Genomic DNA, 19728 nt, shown 5'->3' with positions numbered 1-19728 from the left:
AGAGTACGGAGTTAGTCCCCAGCCAGTGTAGTCCCTTAGGTGGGTAGGAGAGGCAGTCGGGGCGGCCTGGTCACAGCAAGGCCCCCTAACCCTGTTCCAAACCCCCTGGCACCATCAAATTAGGCCACTGAGTTATATTGAGGTGTTTTTCAAGAGATCTAATAATGGCAATATAATAATTCTGGCAATATATCATACGTTTCAAGCACCAGGGTTAGGGTTTGCGGAGTTTGAATGTGGGGTGAACTGAGAATAGTTTTCCACATGTAGTCCAAAGCACAACAAAAGTACATATTTCAACCGCCCTCCCTTTCTGATAGAGATGAACGGTTATTAAACAGATGTGTTGAGATGCTAAAAGAAGTAGAGGAACTTTGTTCCTTGTTTTATACTGCGTGTGCATGATCTTTTCTGGGCTGGGGGTTGGATACAGTGCAACACTGTTACAGCTGGTCCCAAATCGCTCCCTGTCCCCCCTCAGTGTTGGCGTGTCTGAAGGTCTGGACAGGTTTAAGCTGTGTAGTGGTAAAGCTTTCACCATATTGCTTCCATCTTCCAGATCTGCAAACATTGAAGGGTAAGGGCCAAGGGGAGGGGTAGGGAATGAATTGGGAATGTCTGATCCAAAACCTACCTGGCCCCCTCTCCTATACCCACCCAGTAACCCCCCGGCCTCCCTTCTCTCCCTCCACTGTCCCCCAACAGACTTTCCCCTGAAGGCTACTCCTCTAGCTCTCAAAAGAGGAGGCAGATCTTTAGGTACTGACCACATCCGGGTGACGTGTGACTCTAGCAGTCTGTGATTGTGTTGCCATGTCCTTCTACCCTCTATCTAGTGGTGATTTGATATGACTGACTGACTGGCTGTGTCTGAAATGGCACGTTATGCCCTACATAGTGCATTTAGGGGATTGGGTGCCATTTCAGACGTAGCCAGTGAATGTGGGTGTTCTTGCTTGGCGTGGGTTCTGTGGGTTGGCTCAGTGGCACTGTGAGGTCCAACACTTATTGCATGGCTGCTTTGTGGTTCTTCTGGGACTGGTTACAACTTATTATCCGCCGTCTTCATCTCTGTTTCTGTTGATTTGGTGGTTGTTGATCTGGTTTTGTAACCCCGTCTTCATCTCTGTTTCTGTTGATTTGGTGGTTGTTGATCTGGTTTTGTAACCCCGTCTTCATCTCTGTTTCTGTTGATTTTGGTGGTTGTTGATCTGGTTTTGTAACCCCGTCTTCATCTCTGTTTCTGTTGATTTGGTGGTTGTTGATCTGGTTTTGTAACCCCGTCTTCATCTCTGTTTCTGTTGATTTGGTGGTTGTTGATCTGGTTTTGTAACCCCGTCTTCATCTCTGTTTCTGTTGATTTGGTGGTTGTTGATCTGGTTTTGTAACCCCGTCTTCATCTCTGTTTCTGTTGATTTGGTGGTTGTTGATCTGGTTTTGTAACCCCGTCTTCATCTCTGTTTCTGTTGATTTGGTGGTTGTTGATCTGGTTTTGTAACCCCGTCTTCATCTCTGTTTCTGTTGATTTGGTGGTTGTTGATCTGGTTTTGTAACCCAGTCTTCATCTCTGTTTCTGTTGATTTGGTGGTTGTTGATCTGGTTTTGTAACCCCGTCTTCATCTCTGTTTCTGTTGATTTGGTGGTTGTTGATCTGGTTTTGTAACCCCGTCTTCATCTCTGTTTCTGTTGATTTGGTGGTTGTTGATCTGGTTTTGTAACCCCGTCTTCATCTCTGTTTCTGTTGATTTGGTGGTTGTTGATCTGGTTTTGTAACCCCGTCTTCATCTCTGTTTCTGTTGATTTGGTGGTTGTTGATCTGGTTTTGTAACCCAGTCTTCATCTCTGTTTCTGTTGATTTGGTGGTTGTTGATCTGGTTTTGTAACCCCGTCTTCATCTCTGTTTCTGTTGATTTGGTGGTTGTTGATCTGGTTTTGTAACCCTGTCTTCATCTCTGTTTCTGTTGATTTGGTGGTTGTTGATCTGGTTTTGTAACCCCGTCTTCATCTCTGTTTCTGTTGATTTGGTGGTTGTTGATCTGGTTTTGTAACCCCGTCTTCATCTCTGTTTCTGTTGATTTGGTGGTTGTTGATCTGGTTTTGTAACCCCGTCTTCATCTCTGTTTCTGTTGATTTGGTGGTTGTTGATCTGGTTTTGTAACCCCGTCTTCATCTCTGTTTCTGTTGATTTGGTGGTTGTTGATCTGGTTTTGTAACCCCGTCTTCATCTTTGCTCTACTACTTGTACAGTAGCTGTGTCTCTATTACTACTGTCTGTGGTATCCTGAGGATAGATCTACTACTACTGTCTTGGATCCTGAAGATAGATCTACTACCCCTGTCTGTGGTATCCTGAAGATATATCTACTACTACTGTCTGTGATATCCGGAGGATAGATCTACTACTACTGTCTGGTATCCTGAAGATAAATCTATTACTACTGTCTGTGGTATCCTGAAGATAGATCTACTACCCCTGTCTGTGGTATCCTGAAGATAGATCTATTACTACTGTCTGTGATATCCTGAGGATAGATCTACTACTACTGTCTGGTATCCTGAAGATAGATCTATTACTACCGTCTGTGGTATCCTGAAGATAGATCTACTACCCCTGTCTGTGGTATCCTGAAGATAGATCTATTACTACTGTCTGTGGTATCCTGAAGATCGATCTATTACTACTGTCTGTGATATCCTGAAGATAGATATACTACTCCTGTCTGTGGTATCCTGAAGATAGATCTACTACTACTGTCTGTGGTATCCTGAAGATAGATCTACTACTACTGTATGGTATCCTGAAGATAGATCTACTACTACTGTCTGTGGTATCCTAAGGATAAATCTACTACTACTGTCTGTCCTAAAGAGATTTGCAGTAATACTGCCATCAGATCTCTCTCTCTCTGTGTTGGTTGTGATCAGTGATTCTGTTTGTACTGCAGCAGTGAAACATACAAACTGAAATGTCTTTAGCCGACTGACCTCATTGATGTTGAAAAGAGGGATTTGGGGTAGGTTTTCAGTTCCAATAGTTCAATAGGCCAGCGTTTGAATTGCATAATTATGTATCACTAAAGTGAGAGAAATGTCCCTTTTGCCTTGCATATTTTTTTTCAATGTTGACTAAGTGCATATCCTACATCGTGTTTGGAGATTATGATTCATAGAGAATTCAGTATTCAAGCTACACTCCTCTGACAATGTTTACAATGTCATATATACAGTAGAAACATATAGCTATTATTTACATCATTATTTATTGCGCATTATTGTATTTTGTGGGGGGAAATGCTAATGAAATCTAAAGCGCAACATTTTGGGGGGAAAATAATTGTGACAGAACAGCTCCCCATGTGTTGGATGGAGAGAGTGTTTGGAACAGGAGAGAAAGAATGTCGTGATGTAAATGCAGGATCCCTCCTGTCTCTCTCTCTCTCTCTTTCTCTCTCATCTTCGTCTGCACAGTGTGAGCGAGCTACCACCCTGCCTTTCTTTCCTTAAAATAGGCGGTGGAAGCTGGGAGACAGGGAGGCGGGAGAGATGAATAGGAGGAAGGCAGGGAGAGGTGGGGAGAGAGGGACGGGGAGAGGTGGGGGGAGAGAGGGGTGGGGAGAGAGGGACGGGGAGAGGTGGGGGGAGAGAGGGGTGGGGAGAGAGGGACGGGGAGAGGTGGGGGGAGAGAGGGACGGGGAGAGGTGGGGGGAGAGAGGGACGGGGAGAGGTGGGGAGAGAGGGACGGGGAGAGGTGGGGGGAGAGAGGGACGGGGAGAGGTGGGGAGAGAGGGACGGGGAGAGGTTGGGAGAGAGGGACGGGGAGAGGTGGGGGGAGAGAGGGACGGGGAGAGGTGGGGGGAGAGGGACGGGGAGAGGTGGGGAGAGGGACGGGAAGCAAGGAGAGGAAAAAAGGAGAGACTGAGAGAGAGAGGCAGGGAGAACGCTTAAAATAGCTCATCCATTAATTACTGTTTCTCTGAAATATTTATGAACCACTGCCACCTTCAAACACATTTACACCACCAATCATTTCTACCTTTTGCCTCCTTATATCTGATATTATAAGGAGATTCCCTGGCCTGTTTTGGTTCTTTTTCAATCTTCTGTCCTAGGCTACCTCAGTAATTTATCTGAATATCTAAAACAGACGAGTTTAGCTGACTTGGCCATTTTGGGTGCCTGTGTTGTCTTTCAGTGGTGTAGTTCGTTATTGGGGCATGGTTATTCCCATCAAATGGGGAACCAGAGTATTCTACAGTCGGAGCACCCCACTGTAATTCACTTGAGTTGTATTTTCCCTTGTTAGTCAGAAATCCAAGCATTTGTTGTCAGCATTTTAGGTGATAAATCTGAATATTCTAACACTCTGTCACCACATTACCCTGCCAAACCTGCATTTGTCACACTTTTTGTTCAGTGCAATGCAATATCATCCATATTTGATGATAAATTAAAAATAAATACAAATAAGCCTTAGGATGTAAGCGTTGTGACAGTGAGCGATCATGGTGTAGTATTGTAGGTAATGACAAGTTGATAGCCTCCTACTCATTGCTAGAGACGTTCTAATAATGGTGATATGAATCTTCATGGCAGCGGCTTTTACTCAGCCTTCTGCTACTGTCACCCAATGGGAAGAAAGCTGTGTGTAACTCCATAGTTACGGTATGAGGGGGATATGTGTAGAAAGCTGTGTGTAACTCCATAGTTACGGTATGAGGGGGATATGTGTAGAAAGCTGTGTGTAACTCCATAGTTACGGTATGAGGGGGATATGTGTAGAAAGCTGTGTGTAACTTCATAGTTACGGTATGAGGGGGATATGTGTAGAAAGCTGTGTAACTCCATAGTTACGGTATGAGGGGGATATGTGTAGAAAGCTGTGTAACTCCATAGTTACGGTATGAGGGGGATATGTGTAGAAAGCTGTGTAACTCCATAGTTACGGTATGAGGGAGATATGTGTAGAAAGCTGTGTGTAACTCCATAGTTACGGTATGAGGGGGATATGTGTAGAAAGCTGTGTGTAACTCCATAGTTACGGTATGAGGGGGATATGTGTAGAAAGCTGTGTGTAACTCCATAGTTACGGTATGAGGGAGATATGTGTAGAAAGCTGTGTGTAACTCCATAGTTACGGTATGAGGGGGATATGTGTAGAAAGCTGTGTGTAACTCCATAGTTACGGTATGAGGGGGATATGTGTAGAAAGCTGTGTGTAACTCCATAGTTACGGTATGAGGGGGATATGTGTAGAAAGCTGTGTGTAACTCCATAGTTGCGGTATGAGGGGGATATGTGTAGAAAGCTGTGTAACTCCATAGTTACGGTATGAGGGGGATATGTGTAGAAAGCTGTGTGTAACTCCATAGTTACGGTATGAGGGGGATATGTGTAGAAAGCTGTGTGTAACTCCATAGTTGCGGTATGAGGGGGATATGTGTAGAAAGCTGTGTAACTCCATAGTTGCGGTATGAGGGGGATATGTGTAGAAAGCTGTGTAACTCCATAGTTGCGGTATGAGGGGGATATGTGTAGAAAGCTGTGTAACTCCATAGTTACGGTATGAGTGGGATATGTGTAGAAAGCTGTGTAACTCCATAGTTACGGTATGAGGGGGATATGTGTAGAAAGCTGTGTAACTCCATAGTTACGGTATGAGGGGGATATGTGTAGAAAGCTGTGTGTAACTCCATAGTTACGGTATGAGGGGGATATGTGTAGAAAGCTGTGTGTAACTCCATAGTTACGGTATGAGGGGGATATGTGTAGAAAGCTGTGTGTAACTCCATAGTTGCGGTATGAGGGGGATATGTGTAGAAAGCTGTGTGTAACTCCATAGTTACGGTATGAGGGGGATATGTGTAGAAAGCTGTGTAACTCCATAGTTACGGTATGAGGGGGATATGTGTAGAAAGCTGTGTGTAACTCCATAGTTACGGTATGAGGGGGATATGTGTAGAAAGCTGTGTAACTCCATAGTTACGGTATGAGGGGGATATGTGTAGAAAGCTGTGTGTAACTCCATAGTTACGGTATGAGGGGGATATGTGTAGAAAGCTGTGTAACTCCATAGTTACGGTATGAGGGGGATATGTGTAGAAAGCTGTGTAACTCCATAGTTACGGTATGAGGGGGATATGTGTAGAAAGCTGTGTAACTCCATAGTTACGGTATGAGGGGGATATGTGTAGAAAGCTGTGTAACTCCATAGTTACGGTATGAGGGGGATATGTGTAGAAAGCTGTGTAACTCCATAGTTACGGTTTGAGGCGGATATGTGTAGAAAGCTGTGTGTAACTCCATAGTTACGGTATGAGGGGGATATGTGTAGAAAGCTGTGTAACTCCATAGTTACGGTATGAGGGGGATATGTGTAGAAAGCTGTGTAACTCCATAGTTACGGTATGAGTGGGATATGTGTAGAAAGCTGTGTAACTCCATAGTTGCGGTATGAGGGGGATATGTGTAGAAAGCTGTGTAACTCCATAGTTACGGTATGAGGGGGATATGTGTAGAAAGCTGTGTAACTCCATAGTTACGGTATGAGGGGGATATGTGTAGAAAGCTGTGTAACTCCATAGTTACGGTATGAGGGGGATATGTGTAGAAAGCTGTGTAACTCCATAGTTACGGTATGAGGCGGATATGTGTAGAAAGCTGTGTGTAACTCCATAGTTACGGTATGAGGGGGATATGTGTAGAAAGCTGTGTAACTCCATAGTTACGGTATGAGGGGGATATGTGTAGAAAGCTGTGTAACTCCATAGTTACGGTATGAGTGGGATATGTGTAGAAAGCTGTGTAACTCCATAGTTGCGGTATGAGGGGGATATGTGTAGGAAGCTGTTTGTAACTCCATAGTTACGGTATGAGGGGGATATGTGTAGAAAGCTGTGTGTAACTCCATAGTTACGGTATGAGGGGGATATGTGTAGAAAGCTGTGTAACTCCATAGTTGCGGTATGAGGGGGATATGTGTAGAAAGCTGTGTGTAACTCCATAGTTACGGTATGAGGGGGATATGTGTAGAAAGCTGTGTAACTCCATAGTTACGGTATGAGGGGGATATGTGTAGAAAGCTGTGTAACTCCATAGTTACGGTATGAGGCGGATATGTGTAGAAAGCTGTGTGTAACTCCATAGTTACGGTATGAGGGGGATATGTGTAGAAAGCTGTGTAACTCCATAGTTACGGTATGAGGGGGATATGTGTAGAAAGCTGTGTAACTCCATAGTTACGGTATGAGTGGGATATGTGTAGAAAGCTGTGTAACTCCATAGTTGCGGTATGAGGGGGATATGTGTAGGAAGCTGTTTGTAACTCCATAGTTACGGTATGAGGGGGATATGTGTAGAAAGCTGTGTGTAACTCCATAGTTACGGTATGAGGGGGATATGTGTAGAAAGCTGTGTAACTCCATAGTTGCGGTATGAGGGGGATATGTGTAGAAAGCTGTGTGTAACTCCATAGTTACGGTATGAGGGGGATATGTGTAGAAAGCTGTGTAACTCCATAGTTACGGTATGAGGGAGATACACATACAGTGCATTTGGAAAGTATTCAGACCCCTTGACTTTTTCCACATTTTGTTACGTTACAGCCTTATTCTAAAATCTATTCAAAAATGTTTTCCCTCAACAATCTACACACAATAACCCATAATGATAAAGCAAAAAGTGTTTTTTTAAATACATTTTTGCAAATTTATTGAAAATAAAAATACTGAAATATCACATTTATATACGTATTCAGACCCTTTACTCAGTACTTTGTTGAAGCATCTTTAGCAGCGATTACAGCCTCAAGTCTTCTTTGGTATGACGCTACAAGCTTGGCACACCTGTAGTTGGGGAGTTTCTCCCGTTCTTCTCTGCAGATCCTCTCAAGCTCTGTCAGGTTGGATGGGGAGCATTGCTGCACAGCTATTTTAAGGTTTCTCCAGAGATGTTTGATCGGGTTCAAGTTCAGGCTCTGGCTGGGCCACTCAAGGACATTCAAAGACTTGTCCCGAAGCCAGTCCTGCGTTGTCTTGGCTGTGTGCTTAGGGTCGTTGTCCTGTTGGAAGCTGAACCTTCGCCCCAGTCTGAGGTCCTGAGCACTGGAGCAGGTTTTCATCAAGGATCTCTCTGTACTTTGCTCCGTTCATCTTTCCCTTGATCCTGACTAGTCTCCCATTCCCTGCCGCTGAAGAACATCCCCACAGCACGATGCTGCCACCACCAGGCTTCACCGTAGGGATTGTGTCATGTTACCGCCAGACGTGACGCTTGGCACTCAGGCCAAAGAGTTCAATCTTGGTTTCATCAGACCAGAGAATCTTGTTTCTCATGGTCTGAGAGTCCTTTAGGTGCCTTTTTGCTAAACTCCAAGAGGGCTGTCATGTGCCTTTTACTGAGGAGTGGCTTCCGTCTCGCCAGTCTACCATAAAGGCCTGATTGGTGGAGTGCTGCAGAGATGGTTGTCCTTCTGGAAGGTTCTCCCATCTCCACAGAGGAACTCTGGAGCTCTGTCAGTGACCATCGGGTTCTCTAGGAAGAGTCTTGGTGGTTCCAAACTTCTTCCATTTAAGAATGATTGAGGCCACTGTGTTCTTGGGGACTTTCAATGCTGCAGACATTTTTGGTACCCTTCCCCAGATCTGTGCCTTGACGCAATCCTGTCTCTGAGCTCTACGGACAACTCCTTCGACCTCATGGCCTTTCGAAATCATGTCCAATCAATTGAATTTACCACAGGTGGACTCCAATCAAGGATGATCAATGGAAACAGGATGCACCTGAGCTCAATTTCGAGTCTCATAGCAAAGGGGCTGAATACCTTTGGAAATAAGGTATTTCTGTTTTGTATTTTTAATACATGTGCAAACATTTCTAAAACCTGTTTTCACTTTGTCATTATGGGGTATTGTGTGTAGATTGATGAGATTTTGTATTTATTGAATCCATTTGAGAATAAATCTGTAACGTAACAACGTGTAGAAAAAGTAAAGTGGGCTGAATAGTTTCTGAATGCCCTGTATTTGTAACACCATAGTTAATAGGGTGTCTATTTACAACACCTTAGTTATAACAATGAAGTGGTGGCGGTGGTTTCTATTGAATCTGTCAGTATACATGTACAGTGTGTGTGTGTGTGTGTGTGTGTGTGTGTGTGTACTCTGTGTGTGTGTGTGTACTGTGTAAAAATAAATAAATAATAAATATGCCATTTAGCAGACGCTTTTATCCAAAGTGACTTACAGTCATGCGTGCATACATTTTTGTGTATGGGTGGTCCCGGGGATCGAACCCACTACCTTGGCGTTACAAGCGCCGTGCTCTACCAGCTTGTACTCTGTGTGTGTGTACTCTGTGTGTGTGTGTGTGTGTACTCTGTGTAGTGCGTGCCTCATTACTCCTGGTGTCCATTGTAAAGGAATACCTCTTTATGGTGGTGTTTTATTTCCAGAATGGGTCAGTTGTTACCTTCTCACTCAGTCAGGATCTGTACTTTCTTCAATGTACTCCTGTCTTCTCTTTCACCTTGGTGTTGTTTGGATGAAACATCAGTGATCTGCATGTGTGTTTCTCTGTGATGTGGTGAATGTCCTGTACACTTCAGCGGGGTGGTTTGGTGATACCTGTGTAGTTTTTGCCTGAATGATGATTTGGTTGATTTATTTACCGGTCCACCAACATCTTTTGTGTTTTGCTTTGTTGAATGCCCCATGTTCTCCCGACATGTCAGTGTTGTTCTCAACCTCTTTCTCTCTCCCACCCTGTCTCCACCTCTCTGTTCCTCTCTCTCTTTCTCTCTCCCACCCTCTGTCTCCACCTCTCTGTTCCTCTCTCTCTTTCTCTCCCTAACACCCTTGCCCTCTCCCTCCCTCTCCCCTCCTCCCCTCCACAGGGGTAACCGTGAGAGCTCCAGCCGTGCGTCCAGCAGTCGTCAGAGCAGTACTGACAGTGATATGAAGTGCCTGGAGCCAAGACCCTGGAGCAGCACAGACTCGGATAGCTCAAACAGGACCCTCCGACCACCGGTCACCAAGGCATCCAGCTTCTCTGGCATCTCCATTCTGACCAGAGGAGATAGTCTGGGCAGCAACAAGAGCTCTCAGGGAAGCTGCAGGGGCTCACGCACTGGTATGTACCAGACAGACAGCCCAATGGGGATTTTATAATAAAAATGCATACTGTAGATGGAAATTCAAATGTTGTGACCATTGTACCCTGGGCAGTTAATTCTAGTACTTCAATCTCCCAATGTGAAATGGAGTGACATTTGAATTCAATTGAAATGGCATCACACGGACCTGTTGCAACCAGGAAGTGTGTACGACCTCTAGTGGTCCTAGAGATGCACTGACACTGGAGAACAGGATGGACGGAAGAAAACAGAATCCTTTTCATACCCTTTTCTCTTTTTGAAAACAAATCATAGGGGAAAGAACCTGAAGAGAGTACAGACAGAGTGCAGAAATGTTGAGGAACAAAACGTACTGTTTCTGTATTTGACTTTGTCTTGACTCTTGCGTTGTCTTGTTGTGTTATAGGTCTCCCTCTGGTGAGTCCAGACATGTGTCCCCAGCCCCCAGCCCCCCAGCCTGGCCCCTGCCCTGGAGGTCGCGGTCTTCTGCCGTGCCCCTCCCAGCAGCCCCAGGTCCAGACCCAGACCGCCCTACTGCCCACCCCACAGCAACACCCCATGGGCAACCATAACCACAACCACATGATGACTCAGGTGAGAGAGAAGCCCATATCATGAATCCTTTTTAAATTTAAATAAATATGGGTATTTAAATGCAGTTTCAGCTTAGTAAAATGAAAAGACATGGCTATATTCCTGCATTTTTCCTAACCTAACATCTGTCTGCATCTCCTCCTCTCTCCCCCTCCCCCTCTCCCCCTCCCGCCATCTCTCCCTCTCTCGCTCTCCCCCTCCCGCCATCTCTCCCCCTCCCGCCATCTCCCCCTCCCGCCATCTCTCCCTCTCCCCCTCTGTTAGCCGGTGGGGTCTCTGCAGCCCTCTCAGCCTGTGTCCTACTCCTCCTCCTGTCCCCAGGTCCTCCTGCCTGTCTCTTCCCCCCAACAGTACATGGTACTAACATCATCCATCCCTTTATAATGCAGTATTTTACTGAGCCCTGTCTCTCTTCTCCCCAACAGTACATGGTACTAACATCATCCATACCTTTATTATTATATATATATATATTTAATGTTGAAGTCGGAAGTTTACATACACCTTAGCCAAATACATTTAAACTCAGTTTTTCACAATTTCTGACATTTAATCCTAGTAAAAATTCCCAGTCTTAGGTCAGTTAGGATCACCACTTTATTTTAAGAATGTGAAATGTCAGAATAATAGTAGAGAGTGATTTATTTCAGCTTTTATTTATTTCATCACATTCCCAGTGGGTCAGAAGTTTACATACACTCAATTAGTATTTGGTAGCATTGCCTTTAAATTGTCTAACTTGGGTAAAACGTTTTGGGTAGCCTTCCACAAGCTTCCCACAATAAGTTGGGTGAATTTTGGCCCATTCCGCCTGACAGAGCTGGTGTAACTGAGTCAGGTTTGTAGGCCTCCTTGCTCGCACATGCTTTTTCAGTTCTGCCCACAAATGTTCTATAGGATTGAGGTCAGGGCTTTGTGATGGCCACTCGAATACCTTGACTTTGTTGTCCTTAAGCCATTTTGCCACAACTTTGGAAGTATGCTTGGAGTCATTGTCCATTTGGAAGACCCATTTGCGACCAAGCTTTAACTTCCTGACTGATGTCTTGAGATGTTGCTTCAATATATCCACATAATTTTCCTTCCTCATGATGCCATCTATTTTGTGAAGTGCACCAGTCCCTCCTGCAGCAAAGCACCCCCACAGCATGATGCTGCCACCCCCGTGCTTCACGGTTGGGATGGTGTTCTTCGGCTTGCAAGCGTCCCCTTTTTCCTCCAAACATAACGATGGTCATTATGGCCAAACAGTTCTATTTTTGTTTCATTAGACCAGAGGACATTTCTCCAAAAAGTACGATCTTTGTCCCCATGTGCAGTTGCAAACCGTAGTCTGGCTTTTTTTATGGCGGTTTTGGAGCAGTGGCTTCTTCCTTGCTGAGCGGCCTTTCAGGTTATGTCGATATAGGACTCGTTTTACTGTGGATAAAGATACTTTTGTACCTGTTACCTCCAGCATCTTCACAAGGTCATTTGCTGTTGTTCTGGGATTGTTTTGCACTTTTCGCACCAAAGTACGTTCATCTCGAGGAGACAGAAAGCGTCTCCTTCCTGAGCGGTATGACGGCTAAGTGGTCCCATGGTGTTTATACTTGCGTACTATTGTTTGTACAGATGAACGTGGTACCTTCAGGCATTTGGAAATTGCTCCCAAGGATGAACCAGACTTGTGGAGGTCTACTTTTTTTTCTGAGGTCTTGGCTGATTTCTTTTGATTTTCCCATGATGTCAAGCAAAGAGGCACTGAGTTTGAAGGTAGGCCTTGAAATACATCCACAGGTACACCTCCAATTGACTCAAATGATGTCAATTAGCCTATCAGAAGCTTCTAAAGCCATGACATCATTTTCTGGAATTGTCCAAGCTGTTTAAAGGCACAGTCAACTTAGTGTATGTAAACTTCTGACCCACTGGAATTGTGATACAGTGAATCATAAGTGAAATAACCTGTCTGTAAACAATTGTTGGAAATATTACTTGTGTCATGCACAAAGTAGATGTCCTAACCGACTTGCCAAAACTATAGTTTGTTAACAAGAAATTTGTGGAGTGGTTGAAAAACGGGTTTTAATGACTCCAACCTAAGTGTATGTAAACTTCCGACTTCAACTGTATATGTATATGTATGTGTATATATATATATATATATATATATATATATATATATATATATATTAAACAACTATACAGTATGGTACCAAGCCTTGCGTTTCATATCTTGGCTTTCTCACCCAGTCTTATTAGTCCCTATTGGAATGAAGTGGCAATATGACATTCACATGACAACTCTACATTCACACCTACTCACTTCTATGATTATATCCTTAGTACTAACAGCCTCTGGTTGTCATTATGCTGTGCGTAGGATAGAAATATTTTGTTTTTAGGGGCAACTATCTTCAAATGATATCATCATATCCAGTTTATTGGTTACTGTGTCAAACCCACCAGTAACTGTTTGTAATAAACACTTGTCCCTCTCAGGGTGAGGAGCTGGCTCCCCAGTTCAGCCAGATGACTCTGAGTCGACAGGGTTCCAGCGAGGCCCCGGAACCCCCCACCATGTACCAGACCCAGGGGCCCACTGTCCTCACCCAGCACCCCCCACCCCAGACAGGCTACATCATGGCCGCCCCAGCCCAGCCCCTGGCCCCTCAGTCTGGCTACCAGCCTAACTCTGGACACCCCCATCCTCCTCCTCCTCCTCCACCCCCTCCCTCCCAGACGATCATGCAGCCCCCACCGCCGCCCCAGGGGTACATGCAGCCGCCTCCCCCTCAACAGGTATGATATTGGGTTCGCAATCAATCATCAGCAGTTGTCCCAAAGTGCCTTAAACCTGGTTTGAATCAATACGGAGTATAATTTGGAATAAAATGTTTCCCTTATTCATGGTGCAATAATAATGGTTAAACTTTGTCATCATGAGTTAGAGACTGAAGGTACAAATACAGCCCAGCAGCCTGAAAAGCTGAAGTGGAACATTTTGGCCTAAACTTTGTTTCACAAACTTTACCAATAAATGTGAGAACATTTAGATTGCTGTGAAATCGCGGCAGGAATCACACAGTCGGCGGCAGTGTGACAGTATCTCTCTCCCACTCAGAGTACTGTGTGACTGGCTGTGAAGTCTGCTCTCTTTCACCCTATCTTTCTCTCTCTCTCTCTCTCTCCTCTCGTCACACCATCAAGCAGCCCAGTAACGAACTGCTTGAATCCATAAAATATTAATTTAAATTCTGGAGGAGGAAACCTCTACGGCATTGACCCTACACCCTGGGGGGATAGTTCCCACAAAAGTAACTTTGGGGGGCAAGTAGGAGTTTGGCAAATAGCTCCACTGCTGGCTTTGTGAGGAAGTCGCAGTGCGTTCAGCACTTTGTAAGGTAGCTAGTGGCAGTACATTCCCAGTAGGGAGAATAGCCATAGCCTACAATACATGGCTCTTGGAAGAGGGAGATGTCCCTAGACTAGAGCAGTGTTGCTTTAGTGTTCCCTGTATGTGTCATGTCCTTCAGGACAACCACTAGCTATAAGGAAGCAGGGCTCACAGCTTACAGACCTGTCTCTCTCTTTGAGCTAAACTCAGATGGAGTCATGCTCGTAGGGGGGCAAGCAAACACCCTGCACTTGGGATAGTTTATTGTGTGTGTGTGTGTGTGTGTGTGTGTACATGTAATTGATCACATCTTTACTAATGCTGCCGAAATTTGCTTTAAAGCAGTATCCAGATCCATCGGATGTAGTGATCACAATATAGGAGCCATATCTAGGAAAACCAAAGTTCCAAAGGCTGGGCCTAATAAATTGTATAAGAGGTCATACAATAAGTTTTGTAGTGATTCCTATGTTGTTGATTTTAAATAATATGTGTTTGTCTGTGGTGTGTAATGAGGAGCAACCAGACGCTGCACTTGACACATTTATGAAATTGCTTATCCCAGTTACTAATCAGCATGCACCCATTAAGAACATGACTGTAAAAAACTGTTAAATCCCCGTGGATTGATGAGGAATTGAAAAATTGTATGGTTGAGAGGGATGAGGCAAAAGGAATGGCTAATAAGTCTGGCTGCACAACCGATTGGCAAACATACTGCAAATTGAGAAACCATATGACTGAACTGAATAAAAAGAAGAAGAAACTACACTATGAAACAAAGATAAATTACATAAATTTTTGGCAAAAAGGCAAACTCAGCTCCATCATTCATTGAATCAGATGACTCATTCATCACAAAACCCACTGATATTGCCAACTACTTTAATGATTTTTTTTCATTGGCAAGATTAGTAAACGTAGGCATGACATGCCAGCAACAAACGCTGACACTACACATCCCAGTATATCTGACCAAATTATGAAAGACAAGCGTTGTAATTTTGAATTCCTTGAAGTGAGTGTGGAAGATGTGAAAAATTATTGTTGTCTGTCAACAATGACCTGGGTCTGACAACTTGGATGGAAAATTACGGAGGATAATAGCAGACGATATTGCCACTCCTATTTGCCTTATCTTCAATTTAAGCCTACTAGAAATGGTGTGCCCTCAGGCCTGGAGGGAAGCAAAAGTCATTCCACTACCTAGGAATAGTAAAGCCCCCTTTACTGGCTCAAATAGCTGACCAATCAGCCTGTTACCAACCCGTAGTAAACTTTTGGGAAAAAATGGTGTTTGACCAGATACAATGCTGTTTTACAGTAAACAAATTGACAAGACTTTCAGCACGCTTATAGGGAAGGACATTCAACAAGCACAGCACTTACACAAATGACTGATGATTGGCTGAGAGAAATTGAGGATAAAAAGATTGTGGTGGCTATTTTGTTAGACTGCAGTGCAACTTTTGACATTATCGATCATAGTCTGCTGCTGGAAAAACGTATGTTATGGCTTTACACCCCCTGCTATATTGTGGATAAAGATTGACCTGTCTAACAGAACACAGAGGGTGTTCTGTAATGGAAGCCTGTCTAGGCACCTTACCTTTTTCAATCTTTACTAACGACAGGCTCTGAGTAAAGCCAGTGTGTCTATGTATGCGGATGACTCAACACTATACACGTCAGCTACCACAGCGACTGAAATGACAGCAACACTTAACAAAGCGTTGCAGTTAGTTTCAGAATGGGTGGCAAGGAATAAGTTAGTCCTAAATATTTCAAAAACTAAAAGCATTGTATTTGGGACAAATCATTCACTAACCCTCAACTAAATATTGTAATAAATAATGTGGAAATTGAGCAAGTTGAGGTGACTAAACTGCTTGGAGTAACCCTGGATTGTAAACTGTCATCGTTAAAACATATTGATACAACAGTAGCTCAGATGGGGAGAAGTATGTCCATAATAAAGCGCTTCTCTGCCTTTTTAACAACACTATCAACAAGGCAGGTCCTACAGGCTCTAGTTTTGTCGCACCTGGACTACTGTTCAGTCGTGTGGTCAGGTGTCACAAAGAGGGACTTAGGAAAAGTGCAATTGGCTCAGAACAGGGCAGCACGGCTGGCCCTTGGATGTACACAGAGAGCTAACATTAATAATATGCATGTCAATCTCTCCTGGCTCAAAGAGAGATTGACTTCATCACTACTTGTATTTGTGAGAGTTATTGACATGTTGAATGCACCAAGCTGTCTGTTTGAACTACTGGCACACAGCTCGGACACCCATGCCTACCCCACAAGACATGCCACCAGAGGTTTCTTCACAGTCCCCAAGTCCAGAACAGACTATGGGAGGCGCACAGTACTTCATAGAGCTTTGACTACATGGAACTATATTCCACATCAAGTAACTCATGCAAGCAGTAGAGTTAGATTTAAAAAACAGATAAAAATACACCTTATGGAACAGCGGGGACTGTGAAGCAACACAAACATAGGCGCAGACACATGCATACACACACATGATAACATACGCACTATACACACACGCACACATTTTGTGTTGTAGATATGTGGTAGTGGAGTAGGGGCCTGAGGGCACACACTTAATGTGTTGTGAAATCTGTTATGAATGTATTACTGCCTTAATTTTGCTGGTCCCCAGGAAGAGTAGCAGCTGCCTTGGCAGGAACTAATGGGGATCCATAATAAATACGAATACTACCTTTGAACCTCCATCAACCTCTAAGAGTTGATTTCTAGTTAACGCCATTATTAATGCACCTTGGTTGGATGGTTTCTTATTGTACTACCTATGAACTGACTGTATTTCTCCTTCCCTCTACTCCTCCTCCTCCAGATATCTTATTACCCACCTGGGCAGCAGTACCCCAGCACAGGGCAGCAGTACCCCAGCACAGGGCAGCAGTACCCCAGCACAGGGCAGCAGTACCCCAGCACAGGGCAGCAGTACCCCAGCACAGGGCAGCAGTACCGGCCTGGACCCATTGCTCACCAGGTGGCCTACCCTGCCCAGCAGTCCCAGCCCATGCCCCAGCCCGTGCCCCAGCCCGTGCCCCAGCCCACACAGCAGTCTGGTCAGTACCTCTACAATACCATCTTTCTCAATGAAAGATTAGTCTGTCTATAAAATGTGCAGTTTTGTCACACAACACAATGCCACAGATGTCTCAAGTTTTGAGGGAGTGTGCAATTGGCATGCTGACTGCAGGAATGTCCACCAGAGCTGTTGCCAGATAATTTAATGTTCATTTCTCTACCATAAGCCGCCTCCAACGTCGTTTTAGAGAATTTGGCAGTACATCCAACCGGCCAACCGAGAATTGCTCACAAACAGGGATTTAAACCAATTTGTACACATAATTTGAGAGAAATAAGCTTTTTGTGCCTATCGAAAATGTCTGGTATATTTTATTTCAGCTCATGAAACATGGGACCAACACTTTACATGTTGCCTTTATATTTTGGGTCAGTGTAATTACATCTGACCACGTCCTTGTTCACATAACACCAATTTCCATGAAACCTCTGAAATCTACTTGGATGGGGGTACATAATACACTCCCTGCGTCTCGTAACGGTCCGTTCAGCCCTTTTCGAGAACCAAAAAAAAAAAAAGAATTTGACATGCTAATGACCAAGGCCAACTAAATTTCTACATTACAGATTCAAATGAGGCTACACTCACAGTTGCGTGAGAATCTGACTTACATCTGTAGTGTGTTGGTGAAAAGTAAGCAGGACCGGTGAAAGCCAGGATTCCTGTACACTGTGCATTTTTCACTGTGTATATTTGCTGAGTGAACATTCATCAACAGTGTGTTGCGTTTCGAGTACAGAGACCTTCAAGCCATAGATGACCAAAGTGCTGATTACCTGATTTGGCAACATTGCATACACTGTGTACAGTAGCAGTTCACCCACCCAGTCAACATGACCCTTGCTGTATCAACAGAAACAACGCCAACAAGGCACTAAAATAACAAGGATCAAGGTTAGCTAAATAATGGTTGCCAGGAATAAATTGCTATTTTAGTCACCACATTGTATAGTTGGCGAGAGCAGTACTGATGCAATGAGTCCTGAAAAGTTACCATGATTATACACGTACGACCCTGAGCATTCAGACGGCAACAAGCCTACCCCCAGCCGGACGGTCATGTTCACCTTTCTCAGCCTCACCCCCAGATAGGCCCATGTTCTTCCATGGCTTTAGGTCTACATCCCTTTCTTTCTAGACGTCATGTTCATGTTAACACAGGCTATGTTGACATTCCGTTGTTTCTATTGATACGTCCCTACATGCATCATTTAAATATGTAGCTTAGTGTTTATAGTGTGGTCTGTAGTTTTTAGCTTACAGTTCATAGTGTTCATACTGTATGTGGATTTGTGTACATTCTGCGTCTATATATCCTGTTTATCATCTGTCTGTATATCCTGGTTATTATCTGTCTGTATATCCTGGTTATCGTCTGTATATCCTGGTTATCATCTGTCTGTATATCCTGGTTATCGTCTGTATATCCTGGTTATCATCTGTCTGTATATCCTGGTTATCGTCTGTATATCCTGGTTATTATCTGTCTGTATATCCTGTTTATCGTCTGTGTATATCCTGGTTATTATCTGTCTGTATATCCTGGTTATCATCTGTCTGTATATCCTGGTTATCATCTGTCTGTATATCCTGGTTATCACCTGTCTGTATATCCTGGTTATCATCTGTGTATATCCTGGTTATCGTCTGTCTGTATATCCTGGTTATCGTCTGTCTGTATATCCTGGTTATCGTCTGTCTGTATATCCTGGTTATCTTCTGTCTGTATATCCTGGTTATCGTATGTCTGTATATCCTGGTTATCGTCTGTCTGTATATCCTGGTTTTCGTCTGTCTGTATATCCTGGTTATCGTCTGTCTGTATATCCTGGTTAACATCTGTCTGTATATCCTGGTTATCATCTGTCTGTATATCCTGGTTATCGTCTGTCTGTATATCCTGGTTATCGTCTGTCTGTATATCCTGGTTATCGTCTGTCTGTATATCCTGGTTATCGTCTGTCTGTATATCCTGGTTATCGTCTGTCTGTATATCCTGGTTATCGTCTGTCTGTATATCCTGGTTATCATCTGTCTGTATATCCTGGTTATCGTCTGTCTGTATATCCTGGTTATCATCTGTCTCTATATCCTGGTTATCATCTGTCTGTATATCCTGGTTATCGTCTGTCTGTATATCCTGGTTATCGTCTGTCTGTATATCCTGGTTATCGTCTGTCTGTATATCCTGGTTATCGTCTGTCTGTATATCCTGGTTATCTGTCTGTATATCCTGGTTATCGTCTGTCTGTATATCCTGGTTATCGTCTGTCTTTATATCCTGGTTATCGTCTGTCTGTATATCCTGGTTATCGTCTGTCTGTATATCCTGGTTATCTTCTGTCTGTATATCCTGGTTATCGTATGTCTGTATATCCTGGTTATCGTCTGTCTGTATATCCTGGTTATCGTCTGTCTGTATATCCTGGTTATCGTCTGTCTGTATATCCTGGTTATCGTCTGTCTGTATATCCTGGTTATCTTCTGTCTGTATAT

At 43.9% G+C, this 19728-nt stretch overlaps 1 protein-coding gene across 1 annotated transcript in view; it reads left to right on the top strand.

Moving 5' to 3' along the window:
* LOC311122312 (R3H domain-containing protein 2-like) overlaps nucleotides 1-19728 on the top strand; it is a 65802-nt gene that overhangs the window by 36138 nt on the left and 9936 nt on the right. The window contains exons 11-15 of the mRNA XM_084196692.1: nucleotides 9890-10125; nucleotides 10536-10723; nucleotides 10988-11080; nucleotides 13208-13507; nucleotides 16972-17209. Of these exons, the coding sequence (XP_084052818.1) occupies nucleotides 9890-10125; nucleotides 10536-10723; nucleotides 10988-11080; nucleotides 13208-13507; nucleotides 16972-17209 (1055 nt within the window). The remainder of the gene's footprint in view (nucleotides 1-9889; nucleotides 10126-10535; nucleotides 10724-10987; nucleotides 11081-13207; nucleotides 13508-16971; nucleotides 17210-19728) is intronic.

The sequence above is a fragment of the Coregonus lavaretus genome (assembly GCF_964263955.1).
Source record: "Coregonus lavaretus genome assembly, contig: HAP1_SCAFFOLD_479, whole genome shotgun sequence".
In the NCBI taxonomy this organism is placed as follows: Eukaryota; Metazoa; Chordata; class Actinopteri; order Salmoniformes; family Salmonidae; genus Coregonus; species Coregonus lavaretus.
This window is presented reverse-complemented; position numbering and strand designations above follow the sequence as displayed.